Source organism: Pseudophryne corroboree, chromosome 7 (genome assembly GCF_028390025.1).
Source record: "Pseudophryne corroboree isolate aPseCor3 chromosome 7, aPseCor3.hap2, whole genome shotgun sequence".
Taxonomy (NCBI): Eukaryota; Metazoa; Chordata; class Amphibia; order Anura; family Myobatrachidae; genus Pseudophryne; species Pseudophryne corroboree.
The window spans coordinates 13,644,130-13,660,234 of record NC_086450.1 but is presented as its reverse complement, the minus strand read 5'-3'; the positions used below and the strand labels follow the sequence as shown (position 1 = coordinate 13,660,234).

General features: G+C 42.9%; 1 protein-coding gene across 1 annotated transcript in view; it reads right to left on the bottom strand.

Annotated features, from left to right (window-relative positions):
• The window catches only part of TRPM2 (transient receptor potential cation channel subfamily M member 2), a 177,652-nt gene extending 162,300 nt beyond the window's left edge, over positions 1–15,352 (bottom strand). Inside the window, 6 exon segments of the mRNA XM_063932704.1 lie at positions 2,766–2,946; positions 8,319–8,485; positions 9,354–9,537; positions 11,638–11,809; positions 14,434–14,519; positions 15,170–15,352. Coding sequence (XP_063788774.1) covers positions 2,766–2,946; positions 8,319–8,485; positions 9,354–9,537; positions 11,638–11,809; positions 14,434–14,519; positions 15,170–15,319 — 940 coding nt within the window. The 5' untranslated portion in view covers positions 15,320–15,352.
• Positions 15,353–16,105: the final 753 nt, after the last annotated feature.

Here is a 16,105-nt window from a genome sequence, read left to right as displayed (position 1 = left end):
TCCCATATATGCATTTGCCCCTTGTATGGCTCACCTCCCACAGTGTAACCTTCGTAGTGCGCCCAACATAGCTGACTCATCTAGTATGCTTGTGGGTGGGATCAGGGCAGCCAAGAGAAATCCTGGGCCCCAATACAACTTCTTGGGCCCCCCTGCCCCCACTACGGGCATGGCCACTCCTCTTTGGGGGCATGTCTAGCACATCAGAAGCACCCACTCACAGGAGCATGGTATGCCTCCCAGCCAGGACAGTAGAGAGCCTGGCTGGACTCAGGTCAGGGCCGTCTTTTCATATAGGCTCTTGCCCAAGGGCCCCAGGAGTATAAGGGCCATATGCTGATAGCTGAGGGTCCCCTCTTTCCAGGGGTACCAGATTTTTGAAAATCAGCCATGGGGAACCGGAGATATCTGACTTGAAAGCAGTGGTCCCCAACCAAGCCTGTTAATTGCTCTTCCCAGCCTGATATCTTGGGTTTTGTCTGACTTAGAGTATTTCTGAGGGTATAAGCCAAAAGCTGGGACTCTCCCCTATTGGTGGACACTGGCAACTTGTCTCTACTATGCCCAGAACCAGAGATATCAGCCTTCAAGCAGCTGGTCCTTGCTCCAGCTCCACACGCCTAATATGCAGTTTTAGATTTTCGTTGGTAAATTGCTTTGATTCCTGAACTCTGATCCCCAAGTCCCCAGTACCTCCTGAAAGGTGTCCCCAGAACCTTCTGAAAGGTGTGACTCTCTAGTTTGTTATCCCATTCAAAGCTAAGAAATATATTTTCAGGAACTTGAGATATCTGCAGTCAAGCAAGCTGCCCTCCCACCGGAAAATGATAAATACTAAGCGCACTCCACTATCCACCCCTCCCCTATGTATTAAACACCCCCTTACCACTCTGGAAGTCATGTACCAGGGCTTCGTCATTCAGCCCAATACCCCCTTCTACAGTTTAGCCCCATCTGTGCAGTAAAGGAGTACTTAGCAGAAATTTACTGTTCTAGGTCCTACATGCTGAGCGGAAGATAGAACACCCCCTACCACCCATGGGACATCAAAGCTGTACTGATAGCACCCCCCACCCCTACCACTGGAGGACGGGTAGGGGTCCCAGTGCATTGCTGTGCCCAGGGGCCTACACTACTGTTAAGACGGCCCTGGCTCAGGTACTTTTCAGTGGGCAGGGCCTAATCAAAGGAGGTGTGGACCTGGGCCCCCACTGGGCCCCTCTATCAGACCTGGGCCCAGGTAATTTGTACCCTCTTCTCCCCTCTCTCGACGCCACTGGATAGGATGAAAAATACATGGACCTGATGGTTTTATTGGACCCTGCTCTGAGCATTAGGACACTGCCATCACCACATTTTGTGTCATCTCTTTTAGGGGTAGACTATTCAACCCTGGGTAACCCTACGCAGTGCGCCCAAGATGGCTGCCTCACCTGGTTCATTGTGAGGGTGGAATACACAACCCATGGAAGTTATTACTCAAAATGCCTACACCAATCATGCGTTATATTTACTGTGCGCTCTATGTGTTCTTTTTTTCTTTAAGGCTGTGTGGCTTATCTATCGCTGTATTACTTAATTCTTCTGTATTATGGCCCTCATTCCGAGTTGTTCGCTCGCTAGCTGCTTTTAGCAGCATTGCACACGCTAGGCCGCCGCCCTCTGGGAGTGTATCTTAGCTTAGCAGAATAGCGAACGAAAGATTAGCAGAACTGCTACTAAATAAATCCCTGCAGTTTCTGAGTAGCTCCAGACCTACTCCTAGATTGCAATCAGCTCAGTCCGTTTAGTTCCTGGTTTGACATCACAAACACGCCCTGCGTTCGGCCAGCCACTCCCCCGTTTCTCCAGGCACTCTTGCGTTTTTACCTGGCACGCCTGCGTTTTTTAGCACACTCCCTGAAAACGGAGAGTTTCCACCCAGAAACACCCACTGTCAATCACACTACGATCACTTGTGCGATGAAAAAACGTTGCTCGAGCTTGTGTCATTTTACAAAGTTTGTATGAAAGTACTTAGCGCATGCGCGCTGCGTACCATGTGCATGCACAGAATTGCCGTTTTTTCACTTGATCGCTGCACTGCAAAAATTGGCAGTGAGCAAACAACTCGGAATGACCACCTATATGCACTGTTTTTGAGGTCTGTAAAGAGCCTTGAGTCCTATTGGCGAAAGAGCGCTATATAAATAAAATTATTACTATTACTACTATCAGTAATTTCAGTTTCTATCAGTATTTTTTGGTTGTAGACTAGAAAATATCTTCTTATTAAGTAAGTAACTAATAAACACATTTCGTTTCCAAGGTATAGGTATTGTAACCAGTAATGATTTTGGCGTAAATGAATCAACATACGTATTTGCGTCTTAATCAGGGCCATATCATTATCATGAATTTTAGATAGTGTACCATATATAGAAATATCATATTAATTATATATATATATATATATATATAATGTCGAACATGCGGCGGAACTCAGACGACTGAAATACATTTCAGTCATTTGAGTGCCGCCGCATGTTCGACATATCTGTACCATCTCCGGCCCGGAGAGTGGTAATTGGAAGGCACTGACGCAAAGCAGTTCTGACAGAGGAGGAGTGCCGGCTCTAGACACACGTTCATATACATACATACATATATATATATATATATATATAAGCAATCTTTAATAGAAATTATGAATATCTCACTTCTGAAATCATTGCTCCTGCAAGTACTGTAATACAGTGTAAGAAAAAATTAGACTTTTGCGTTACCTCCTTTCTCTTTGGTCTGCTCTGAGATGAATTTCTCCAGCTTGCTCCTCAGGAGGATTTCCACACCGTACCTTCCATTTGTCCCATCATCCACAAGTATGAAGTGGGAGTGATTATTATCTAAGCAGGACTCATTTCCTTGGTTTTCTTCATCTATCTGGTATTCAGCTGGAAACAGTCCCTGGACAGGTGAAAAAATATATGTTCTATACAAGATGAAAATATATGTTCTATACAAGATGAAAATATATGTTCTATTAAAGATGAAAATATATGTTCTATACAAGATGAAAATATATGTTCTATACAAGATGAAAATATATGTTCTATACAAGATGAAAATATATGTTCTATTCAAGATGAAAATATATGTTCTATACAAGATGAAAATATATGTTCTATTCAAGATTAAAATATATGTTCTATACAAGATGAAAATATATGTTCTATTCAAGATGAAAATATATGTTCTATACAAGATGAAAATATATGTTCTATACAAGATGAAAATATATGTTCTATACAAGATGAAAATATACACTGCTTAAAAAAATAAAGGGAACACTAAAATAACACATCCTAGATCTGAATGAATGAAATATTCTTATTAAATACTTTGTTCTTTACATAGTTGAATGTGCTGACAACAAAATCACACAAAAATTATCAATGGAAATCAAATTTATTGACCCATGGAGGTCTGGATTTGGAGTCACCCTCAAAATTAAAGTGGAAAAACACACTACAGGCTGATCCAACTTTGATGTAATGTCCTTAAAACAAGTCAAAATGAGGCTCAGTAGTGTGTGTGGCCTCCACGTGCCTGTATGACCTCCCTACAACCCACACAAGTGGCTCAGGTAGTGCAGCTCATCCAGGATGGCACATCAATACGAGCTGTGGCAAGAAGGTTTGCTGTGTCTGTCAGCGTAGTGTCCAGAGCATGGAGGCGCTACCAGGAGAGAGGCCAGTACATCAGGAGACGTGGAGAAGGCCGTAGGGGGGCAACAACCCAGCAGCAGAACCGCTACCTCCGCCTTTGTGCAAGGAGGAATAGGAGGAGCACTGCCAGAGCCCTGCAAAATGACCTCCAGCAAGCCACAAATGTGCATGTGTCTACTCAAACGATCAGAAACAGACTCCATGAGGGTGGTATGAGGGCCCGACGCCCACAGGTGGGGGTTGTGCTTACAGCCCAACACCGTGCAGGACATTTGGCATTTGCCAGAGAACACCAAGATTGGCAAATTCTCACTGAGCACGTGTGACAGACGTGACAGAGTCTGGAGACGCCAAGGAGAACGTTCTGCTGCCTGCAACATCCTCCAGCATGACCGGTTTGGCAGTGGGTCAGTAATGGTGTGGGGTGGCATTTCTTTGGGCGGCCGCACAGTCCTCCATGTGCTCGCCAGAGGTAGCCTGATTGCCATTAGGTACCGAGATGAGATCCTCAGACCCCTTGTGAGACCATATGCTGGTGCGGTTGGCCCTGGATTCCTCCTAATGCAAGACAAAGCTAGACCTCATGTGGCTGGAGTGTGTCAGCAGTTCCTGCAAGACGAAGGCATTGATGCTATGGACTGGCCCGCCCGTTCCCCAGACCTGAATCCAATTGAGCACATCTGGGACATCATGTCTCACTCCATCCATTGCACCACAGACTGTCCAGGGTTGGCGGATGCTTTAGTCCAGGTCTGGGAGGAGATCCCTCAGGAGACCATCAACCACCTCATCAGGAGCATGCCCAGGCATTGTAGGGAGGTCATACAGGCACTTGGAGGCCACACGCACTACTGAGCCTCATTTTGACTTTTTTTAAGGACATTACATCAAAGTTGGATCAGCCTGTAGTCTGTTTTTCCACTTTAATTTTGAGGGTGACTCCAAATCCAGACCTCCATGGGTTAATAAATTTGATTTCCATTGATAATTTTTGTGTGATTTTGTTGTCAGCACATTCAACTATGTAAAGAACAAAGTATTTAATAAGAATATTTCTTTCATTCAGATCTTGGATGTGTTGTTTTAGTGTTCCCTTTATTTTTTTTGAGCAGTGTATGTTCTATACAAGATGAAAATATATGTTCTATTCAAGATGAAAATATATGTTCTATACAAGATGAAAATATATGTTCTATACAAGATGAAAATATATGTTCTATACAAGATGAAAATATATGTTCTATTCAAGATGAAAATATATGTTCTATACAAGATGAAAATATATGTTCTATACAAGATGAAAATATATGTTCTATTCAAGATGAAAATATATGTTCTATACAAGATGAAAATATATGTTCTATACAAGATGAAAATATATGTTCTATACAAGATGAAAATATATGTTCTATTCAAGATGAAAATATATGTTCTATACAAGATGAAAATATATGTTCTATACAAGATGAAAATATATGTTCTATACAAGATGAAAATATATGTTCTATTCAAGATGAAAATATATGTTCTATACAAGATGAAAATATATGTTCTATACAAGATGAAAATATATGTTCTATACAAGATGAAAATATATGTTCTATTCAAGATGAAAATATATGTTCTATACAAGATGAAAATATATGTTCTATACAAGATGAAAATATATGTTCTATACAAGATGAAAATATATGTTCTATACAAGATGAAAATATATGTTCTATACAAGATGAAAATATATGTTCTATACAAGATGAAAATATTTGTTCTATACAAGATGAAAATATATGTTCTATACAAGATGAAAATATATTTTCTATACAAGATGAAAATATATGTTCTATACAAGATGAAAATATATGTTCTATTCAAGATGAAAATCAAAATATATGTTCTATACAAGATGAAAATATATGTTCTATACAAGATGAAAATATATGTTCTATTCAAGATGAAAATATATGTTCTATTCAAGATGAAAATATATGTTCTATACAAGATGAAAATATATGTTCTATACGAACTGAATAAACGTGAAAATGTGCCACCAAAATCTGTCAGAAGCAACAAAACTACACTGCTGGCAAACACTGACTTTTGGGTCTTGCAGGACTTCTGCATCTGGGTGTAACTAACTACAGCAAGCTGCAAATCTGTGTAAAAGAGGTTCTGAAAGAACTGTAGAAGCAGCATGGTTATTCCTCCCACCACATTCCATTATGATGAACCTGCGACTTAGTACATACTGTACCAATTACTTTGTAAAAAAAAAAATCACAACTTAGCATCTGTGGTACACAGAGTTTGTGGCTTTGGATGCAGCTAAGATGTGACAAACGCATTATTTAGTGAAAAAGTATAGACTGTCTGTTATTACCCACTCTCGTGTTTTCACTATTGTTCTCTGAAACCTGATATTGGTATGGATCACCTTACTTTAGTGTAAGTTAGTTGTGGCAATTCAACCCTGAGTACCCCCAAACCTGGTTCATATAATTCCACATGGGAAAGAAGAATGCTGATATGGAACACTGAAGAGATTCCTCATATCAAGAGTAAGACACGTAGTTCTGATCTCCATCCACACCATTGTCGTCGTCCCCCCTTCCCTCCCCCCAACACCCACACAAGGTATAACATTTATACGGAGAAAGCAGTAATAGGGTATTAGAGCCAAAATACAATATGCAATACGCAATGGCAGATCAAAGCTTAAATACATAGGAAAAATACCAAACAACACCCCAGAGAACGGAGTAGTGCATAATACAGTGTAGGGCAACTTGCTGAATCTACACTAGCAGAAGCACACAGAAGTGAGTTGAGTCAGTGCTCAATAATCCTATCCCTAACATATGGCTGAGCAGAAGAGTTGGTGTCACTAAAGAAGAGGAAACAGAGGAGAGGAGCACTAGTGATAAAGATAGTGCTAGGGAAGAACTAGAGGGCAATGCCATAAGAGCTTACATCTTAAAGGAAAGCGGTAAACAGTTGGACAGTGAGCTAGGAAGGATATATAGCGGAGGGGTTGAAGAGAATAGTAATGAGTATGCAGGAGGGTTGATACACCTTAATAAAACAGTACAGGAGAGTGTTTGCAGCTGGGGAGAATAGTTGAGAGCCTGGGCAAGGGAGTGAGTTCCAGAGGATCGCAGCATAGTCTTGTAGGCAATAGTGAGAGGAAGCGACCAGGGTGGAGAAGAGGTGCTGGTCAGGAAAGGAGTACAGAAGGTGGGAGGGAGTGTAGAGATATGAGATTAGAGATGTAGAGAGGGATGAAGAGGGTAGGAGAGAGTGTGGAAAAAGATGAGGTTAGACATGTAGAGGGGGACGAAGACGGTGGGAGGGAGTGTGGAGAAAGATGAGGTTGAGTAAGGATAAAGATGAAGCTTGAGATGTATAGAGTGACGGAGGGGATAGGAGAGAGTGTGGAGAAAGATGAGGTTAGAGATGTAGAGAGGGACGAAGAGGGTAGGAGAGTGGAGAAAGATGAGGTTAGAGATATAGGGAGGGACAGAGAGGGTAGGAGAAAGTGTGGAGAAAGATGAGGTTAGAGATGTAGAGAGGGACGAAGACGGTAGGAGAGAGTGTGGAGAAAGATGAGGTTAGAGATGTAGAGAGGGACAAAGAGGGTAGGAGAGAGTGTGGAGGTTAGAGATATAGGGAGGGACAGAGAGGGTAGGAGAAAGTGTGGAGAAAGATGAGGTTAGAGATGTAGAGAGGGACGAAGATGGTAGGAGAGAGTGTGGAGAAAGATGAGGTTAGAGATGTAGAGAGGGACGGAGAGGGTATGAGAGAGTGTGGCGAAAGATGAGGTTAGAGATGTAGAGAGAGATGGAGAGGGTATGAGAGAGTGTGGAGAAAGATGAGGTTAGAGATATAGGGAGGGACAGAGAGGGTAGGAGAAAGTGTGGAGAAAGATGAGGTTAGAGATGTAGAGAGGGATGGAGAGGGTAGGAGAGAGTGTGAAAAATGATGAGGTTAGAGATGTAGAGGGGGATGGAGAGGGTCGGAGAAAGATCAGGTTAGAGATATAGGGAGGGACAGAGAGGGTAGGAGAAAGTGTGGAGAAAGATGAGGTTAGAGATGTAGAGAGGGGCGAAGATGGTAGGAGAGTGTGTGGAGAAAGATGAGATTAGAGATGTAGAGAGGGACGGAGAGGGTATGAGAGAGTGTGGAGAAAGATGAGGTTAGAGATGTAGAGAGAGATGGAGAGGGTATGAGAGAGTGTGGAGAAAGATGAGGTTAGATATGTAGAGAGAGATGGAGAGGGTATGAGAGAGTGTGGAGACAGATGAGGTTAGAGATGTAGAGAGGGATGGAGAGGGTCGGAGAAAGTGTGGAGAAAGATGAGGTTAGAGATGTAGGGATGGGAGGAATGCTTTAAGGTTATATAAGTTAGGTTTAGTAGCTTGAACTAACTTCTGAGCGGGACTGGGCACCACACATTGCTCTGTCGCCTGATGGGATTTAGATTCCTTTTGTTTGCAATCAGCTGTAATTTACTTGCTACTGTACATTTTAGGCATTTTGCTAAGGATACAATACTCATACAATTTACATACAGCAAATAGCTCTACTCATTAAAATACATTTTAACAAACGACTTACTGTTGATGAGATTAAACTGCTTCGCTTATGAACAATCCCCCAAGTAGCTATACCGATCGCAACGATTTCACTGTTCTTGTTGTTGCTACCCACACAAAAGTCTCTCACTGCTTCTCCAACTTGCTTCATTACACCAGCATGGGAGCCCCCAGTAATAATCCAAGCACCTGGTTAAAATATTGTAAAAGTGACATAACTCTAAGTATAGATATAATATTATTATATATTTATTTTTACTAGTTATCAGACGTCCAGTGATATCCTAAATGCTTTTTTCATCAAATAGTCTGGAAAAACACCCAGACAGTTACAATGTCAAAGATATTGGGGGTCATTCCGAGTTGATCGCTAGCTGCCGTTGTTCGCAGCGCAGCGATCAGGCTAAAAATCGGCATTTCTGCGCATGCGTATACACCGCAATGCGCATGCGCGACGTACGGGTACAAAGTCCATTGTGGTTTTGCACAGGTTCTAACGACGTTTTCATTCGCACTGGTGGCCGCAAGAAGATTGACAGGAAAGGGGCGTTTCTGGGTGTCAACTGGACGTTTAGAAAAATGCAGGTGTGCCAGGGAAAATGCAGGTGTGGCTGGGCGAACGCTGGGCGGGTGTGTGACGTCAAAAGCTGCCCCACCATCGTTAGAATCAACGCACAAGAAGAGTAACTATAGGGCTGGTCTTGTTTTGCACAAAATGATTTTGCAGGCGCTCTGCTGCACAGGCGTTCACACTCCTGCACAGCAAAAATACACTCCCCGGTGGACGGCGACAATGCGTTTGTACGGCTGCTAAAAACTGCTAGCGAGCGAACAACTCGGAATGACCCCCAATGACAGATGCTTTCATTAAAATCTAATAATGGCAGCTGTCACATCAGTATAATGTATGTCAGACTGCTTCAGCTTCTGGTACCCTAGCCTTCGTCGGAGAATATTAGGAAATATGTTGTATGTGCAAACATGATCACGCCCTGGTGTTAGTAGTAATGATTCAGCGTATTGCATGCCTGTCCAGTAACACATACTTAAAGCTCACCTGTAGTTTGGGCAACTTTCACCAGACCTCTGCGGAAAATGTTTCTCAGTCTCATTTTCATACGAAAGTTCTTGGCTCCTCCGGTTACTGAAATTAAAAGATTTGGAACTTCGAGACCCCACTGCTCAGTCATCAGCTGGTAGAGAACTCCAGATGGAGTGTCGGAAGATACTCTTATATACTGCTGGGAGAAGAAAACAAAAGGAAACAAAGGAGGCCTCCAAACAATGAACATCAGAGTATCAGTACGGACTAATGCAAGCTTTCTGTAGCACCTATAGATTGTGTCGTATAGTACATCCATGGAGCAAATTAACTATCAATTTAGTCGTCACTTTTATTTGGCACACTTTTGGTGAGGGTGTGTGTGTGTGTGTGTGTGTGTGTGTGTGTGTGTGTGTGTGTGTGTGTGTGTGTGTGTGTGTGTGTGTGTGTGTGTGTGTGTGTGTGTTAATTTAGCCTTACTAACTTACAGCACTGAGGTCATGGGTTCAATTCCAACCTTGGCCCTAACTGTGTGGAGTTTGTATATTCTCTTCGTGTTTCCTCTGGGTATTCTGGTTCCATCCCTAAATACAGGTTAACTGGATCCTGACAAAAATTAACCCTAGTGTGTATGTACGTGTGATAGGGAATATAGATTATAAGATCCACTGAGGCAGGGACTGATATGAATGACCGTCTCTGTAAAGCGCTATAGTATATGTGTGTGCTATCTAACTGGTAATAAATGTACTATTCTCTACTATAATCAATTTTGTCTATTTTTGGGCAATTCTACATAGAAGCTGCACTAAACGTATGGAATTTACTAACGCGTGTTATATATAATTGCACAAGGTTTTAAATAATTTATTTATTTGCTTCCAATGTTGTCTACTTTAAGCTTATTGTCATCTGCAAGACCTATAAGGGGGAGATTCAAATGTTTGAAAAGTCGGTTGGGTGTCTGTCTATTAGATAGGAAAAAACAGACTCCCAACTGACTTTTCAAACATTTGAATCTCCCCCCATACTGTCCAAAGGCAATTTTCATTTCCTCCAAAACCCAGATTTGTTTAAATACTTTGTACCCCTTTGTTGAGCTGGGCATACACTATACAATTATCTGGCTGATTATCTGCCAGATCTGGCTCTTTGCAATAAAAATCTGGACAAAAATGGACAAAACTCATCATCCATTCAAATTGGTTAATTCCATGATTTAACCAATTTGTCTAAATAACAGATGTAGGGGGTGATTCAGACCTGATTACTGCTGTGCATATGCGTATGCACCACAATGCGCACGCGCATCGAAAAACAACAGGCATCGCCAGTCAGTGACAGGATGGTGCGAAAAATCCGATCGCACGGGCGTTTGCAAGGTGATTGACAGGAAGTGGACATTTGTGGGTGGTAACTGACCATTTACTGGGAGTGTCTGGAAAAACGCAGGCGTGCCCAAGCGTTTTCAGGGCGGGTGTGTGACGTCAGCTCCGGCCCCGATCAGCCTGTTCTCATCGCACTGTAGGAGTAAGTCCTGGGCTGCGCACACACTGCACACAGTGGAATTTTGCAGCTCGGCGCACACATAGGATCACACGCTTGCATGGCGAATTTACACTCGCCCTGGGGTGGCTACTATCTGATCGCAGGACAGGAAAGTTAGCAGCCCAGCGATTAGGTCTGAATCACCCCCTTTGTCTTTTATCCAGTGTTCGGGAGCAAATGGTCAATTGTCATTTGCTCTCATCCGTTACGAGATTTTCATTCCAACCAGCCAGATCTGCCAGATAATTGTATACTGTATCCCCAGCTTTATACATGTATGTGCACACATTTCTTTCAGATGAAGGTCTGTGCACATACATGTGCTGTATTGTGTGGCATCAGATATGTTTGTGGACAAGGAAGTAAGAATCTTTTCCGTTTACTTTCTGCCTTCAGCCTCCAATGAAAGATACGTCGGAGTCACTTATTAATGTTTCTTATTTCCAGGAATCATTAAGAAAATCCCAAGTGAGAACTGACCACAAAAATTGACACAGGTGAAAATGACTTAATTAAAATGGCGTAATTGTCCCAGCTCGTTAGCAAATTTAGTTCATAATCTACCTAATCTGCAATTTCATAAATAAAGTATGTCAGGCTGATGGAAGATACATCGTGCGGTCTGTAAGCTTTTTATGTGATGGCAGAAATCGCTCACAATTACTGAAATATTCATAATAGCTTATAATGGAATACATACCAATAATTGCACATTATAATAATGCGAAAAAGAAAAATGATTGAAACAAACCTTCCCAAATCTGGGACCCAGCCCCGTGAAGCTGATATCTCCAAATGCGTCTGTAGGCATTTCCTTTATATGTTCTCTTCCATCCCACGTCTCTTTGGTTTGGAACGGCCGTGGCGACGTGGCCGCACCTATATGATGTTCTTTAGGGTACCCACACATACATATATGCTTTCTAAGGAGAGAGTGAAAATATTATTCAGTCATATTTCTTGTTCATTAATTGTGTTCTACTAAGTTAGCAATTGGGCAAAACCATGCTGCACTGCAGGTGGGCCAGATGTAACATGTGCAGAGAGATTTGGGGCAGTTTGGAGTTTAAGAGATTGTGAAAACACTGCAATCTGGCCAGGATTTTATAACCAGGTGCAGATGTACTAAGCCTCGGAAAGAGATAAAGTTTACAGATTAAGTACCAGCCAATCAGATCCTAACTGTTATTTTTCAAACACAGCCTGTAACATGGCAGGTTAGGATTTGCTGGTACTTTATCTTCATCTACTTTATCTCTCTCCAAAACTTAGTACATCTGTGCCTGTTTAGTCAATTTTCCCTTAAGGGGGGTATTCAATTAGGGATTCACCCTATTCAATAGCAGGGACATTTTTTTTGCCTAGGTGAAAAATTCAGCAGGAGCGAAAAACATGTGGATAGGCAAATCCACGTGTTCTCTCACCTGCGCAGGCGAAAATGTGGGCCGTTTTAGAAGATTTTGAGGCATTTTTCGACAATGCCTTTTCACTAAAAAAAAGCATTGATGAAAATTTCCCTAAAAAACTGATGAAAACGAGCCTCAATTGAATAGGCGGGGGGGGAGACAAATTCAATAGCTCCGAGATTACCCCCCTAAGTGTACAAACAATTCTACACTTGCTGTCTGTTTAGCAAATAATCTGAGAAGTAGACAGAGAAGGCATATAACTTATGTATAAGAACATAGACTGACAGCTGACTGTTTGCCTTATAGGTACATAGTAGTGCAGTCTAACCTGCAGAAGAGAAAGTACCAGAAGAAGTATATGCAGGAAAGTATTACCCTGCTGCTCCCTACCACTGACATTCTTTCCCTCTCCGACTCTCAACCTCTCTACTAAACTTGAAACAGGCTCTCACCACCCACTTCTTCAACAACTCCAGCCATCTCTCATCCTAACCCTCTGTCCCATGCTCATTGTCTACCCCATCTGTGTCACCTCTGTCTGTCTGCCCCTCCTCTTTAGAATGTAAGCGCTCATGAGCAGGGCCCTCTTTCCTCGTGTGATTTCCTTCCCTTACATATACAATCATCTACTCCATACTCCATACAATGGCACCTAGCCCTCGGTTTGTGCCTGTCTGATGCTTATTTCGGTGTTATGACCACTGATGCAGCTATATGTATATACCATGTACTGTACATGTCCTGCATTGTCTGGAACTGTAAGTCGCTGTTTTCTTATTTTGCTCATTTGTTTATGTACTTTGGGGGTCATTCCGAGTTAATCGCTCAGTGACGTTTTTCGCAGCGATCAGGTCACTACTGCGCATGCGTATGCAATGCAATTCACAGGCGCGTCGTACAGGTACAAAGTGGATCGTCGCTGAGCGATGGATTTAACGAAGAATCCATTCATACAGCCGATCGCAAGGAGACTGACAGGAAGAGGGCGTTTGTGGGTGGCAACTGACCGTTTCCTGGGAGTGTTTGGAAAAACGCAGGCGCGTCCAAGCGTTTGCAGGGCGGGTGTCTGACGTCCGGGACCAAAAAGACTGAAGTGATCGCAGCGGCTGAGTAAGTTCAGACCTACTCAGAAACTGCACAAGATGTTTTTGCAGAGCTCCGCCGCACACTTGCAAAATGAAAATACACTGCCCTGTGCGCGGCGACTATGCGTTTGCACGGCTGCAAAAAGTAGCTAGCGAGCGATCAACTCGGAATGACCCCCTTTGTTAGGCACTGTGGAACCCTTGTAGCGGCATATAAAGAAAGGATAATAATAATAATAATAATAATAATACCACCACAGGTTTTTTTTTTATGAATCTTGCTGGTGTTCTGCAAAGTGCACCACCCAGAGCGGGGCAGCTGTGACTATTGCACCTGCAAATATGACTATTTTTTGTGGATAAAATAAACATAAGACTTGCCCCATGTATAAAGCCTGTAGGACTCATTCTTTTAATAGTCTTCATCTTTTCAGATTAATTTACTAGACAGAACCTACACGGTATCCGGACTCCAGGTCGACAACAAAAAGGTCGACACACCTTAGGTCGATGCCAATTGGTCGACACACCTTGGGTAGACATGGACAAAAGGTCGACAGGAACAAGGTCGACATGGAAAGAGTTTTTCACAATTTTTTATTTTTTTTGGAACCTTTTCATACTTAACGATCCACGTGGACTACGATTGGAACGGTAATCTGTGCCGAGCGAAGCGGAGCGGAGTGAAGGCACCATGCCCGAAGCATGGCGAGCGAAGCGAGCCATGCGAGGGGACGCGGTGCACTAATTGGGGTTCCCGGTCACTCTATGAAGAAAACGACACCAAGAAAACATAAAAAACTCATGTCGACCTTTTTCCATGTCGACCTTGTTCCTGTTGACCTTTTGTCCATGTCGACCTAAGGTGCGTTGACCAATTGGCGTCGACCTAAGGTGTGTCGACCTTTTTGTTGTCAACCTGGAGTCCCAGACCCAACCTACACATATTGGCACATACAGTAGATCCTCTTCATCATGCATATCTAGAGTTAATAAGCTAAAAATTCTAAACACATTCATAAAAGTAAATAATGAAATTAGCAGAGAACAAACCTCATGTCGCTCATCTTGGAACTCTCCACATAATACATACATTCTTTCTTTTTAATATTCTCTAAAATCCAGGAAGATAGGTTCTCCTGCAATTACATATTATTATTTACATAAGTCATTATAACTGCATTAATAATAATATCTGCCATTTAAACTCTAAACTGAACATTGTATAAAGGGGGTAATTCAGACCTGATCGCTCGCTAGCGTTTTTTGCAGCGCTGCGATCAGGTCAGAACTGCGCATGTGTATGCACCGCAATGCGCAGGCGCGTCGCACGGGTACAGAATCCATATGCACAGCTAATTGCAAGGAGATTGACAGGAAGAAGGAGTTTGTGGGTGGCAACTGACCATTTTCTGGTAGTGGTTGGAAAAACGCAGGCGCGTCCAAGCGTTTGCAGGGCGGGTGTCTGACGTCAATTCCGGCCCCGGACAGGCTGAAGTGATCGCAGCGGCTGAGTAAGTTCTGGGCAACTCAGAAACTGCACAAAGTTTTTTTGTACCGCTCGGCTGCACATGCGATCGCACACTTGCACAGCTAAAATACACTCCCCGGTGGGTGGCGATGATGCAAACGCAGGACTGCAAAAAACAGCTAGCGAGCGATCAGGTCTGAATGACCCCCATAGAGCAATAGTGGAAGCCGGTCTCTGTGACTATATCCTGTGTAATATATGTTCTGTACTCTGTAATATGGAGACCACTAAGATGAATAAAGAAGACATATACTGTACCTTTTCTTTACCCGAAGGGATGAAACTCGCCCTCTTCTTGCGTCGGATCTTGCCCGTCTTCTTCAGTTTTGATACCACTTGCGACAGTCTTTTAGGTTGTGACCTGAAGCTGTCTTCATCCTGACTAATGTTACTCTCTGCGGACGACATCTCTTGTCCCAGACTTAAGATTTTGTATTATACTTTCCTACATCTGAATAAATAAAAATTAAAAAATCCAAAATTTAATTAATTTTGCTCAGATTAATGCTTGTCCATATACTGACATATACATGGTGGAGTCACATTATTATGAGCACCAGCTAATAGCCGGAGTAACCGCCGTGTGCAGCACGGACAGCAGCTAGACGGCTGCTCTGCCATTTTGGACACACGTCTGGTAGCCCCCAGGATCATTCTGACGGTGAGCTGCTCCTCTGTAGCACGTCGGTCGCCCCTCGCGCACCTTCGTAGCTGACATTCACCTCTCACATCAATGGCACATGGTGCTCCGCAGTTTCCATGTCAGTTATTTGCCATGATGCCATTTGTCCAGTCACGATAAACCTTCACCGCAGCAGCACGCGGACAGGTCACACACTGCACTGTGTCAGAGATACCGCCACCCCTGGCACGAAAGCCGATAATCATCCCTTTTTGCAACTCAGATAAATCGCCCCTTTTACTCATGACAGCGACGAGTTTTATGTGTGCAGACGGCCTATCGCACACCTTATATACCCACCACGCTAGCGCACGCCGCGTGACGTACTTCATGTGCTACGCGCTGTCACATGTAGGAGGTGATCATAATAATGTGACGCGACCGTGCATAATGACTAACGCTAGGAATTGTAGTCACTGCAGGTAACGCATGTGTACCACGTTCTGATGCAGTTGTATAGAGCCAATATTGTGCTTCAGGTGATGTCCTAAAATGGGAAACATCCTAATCCT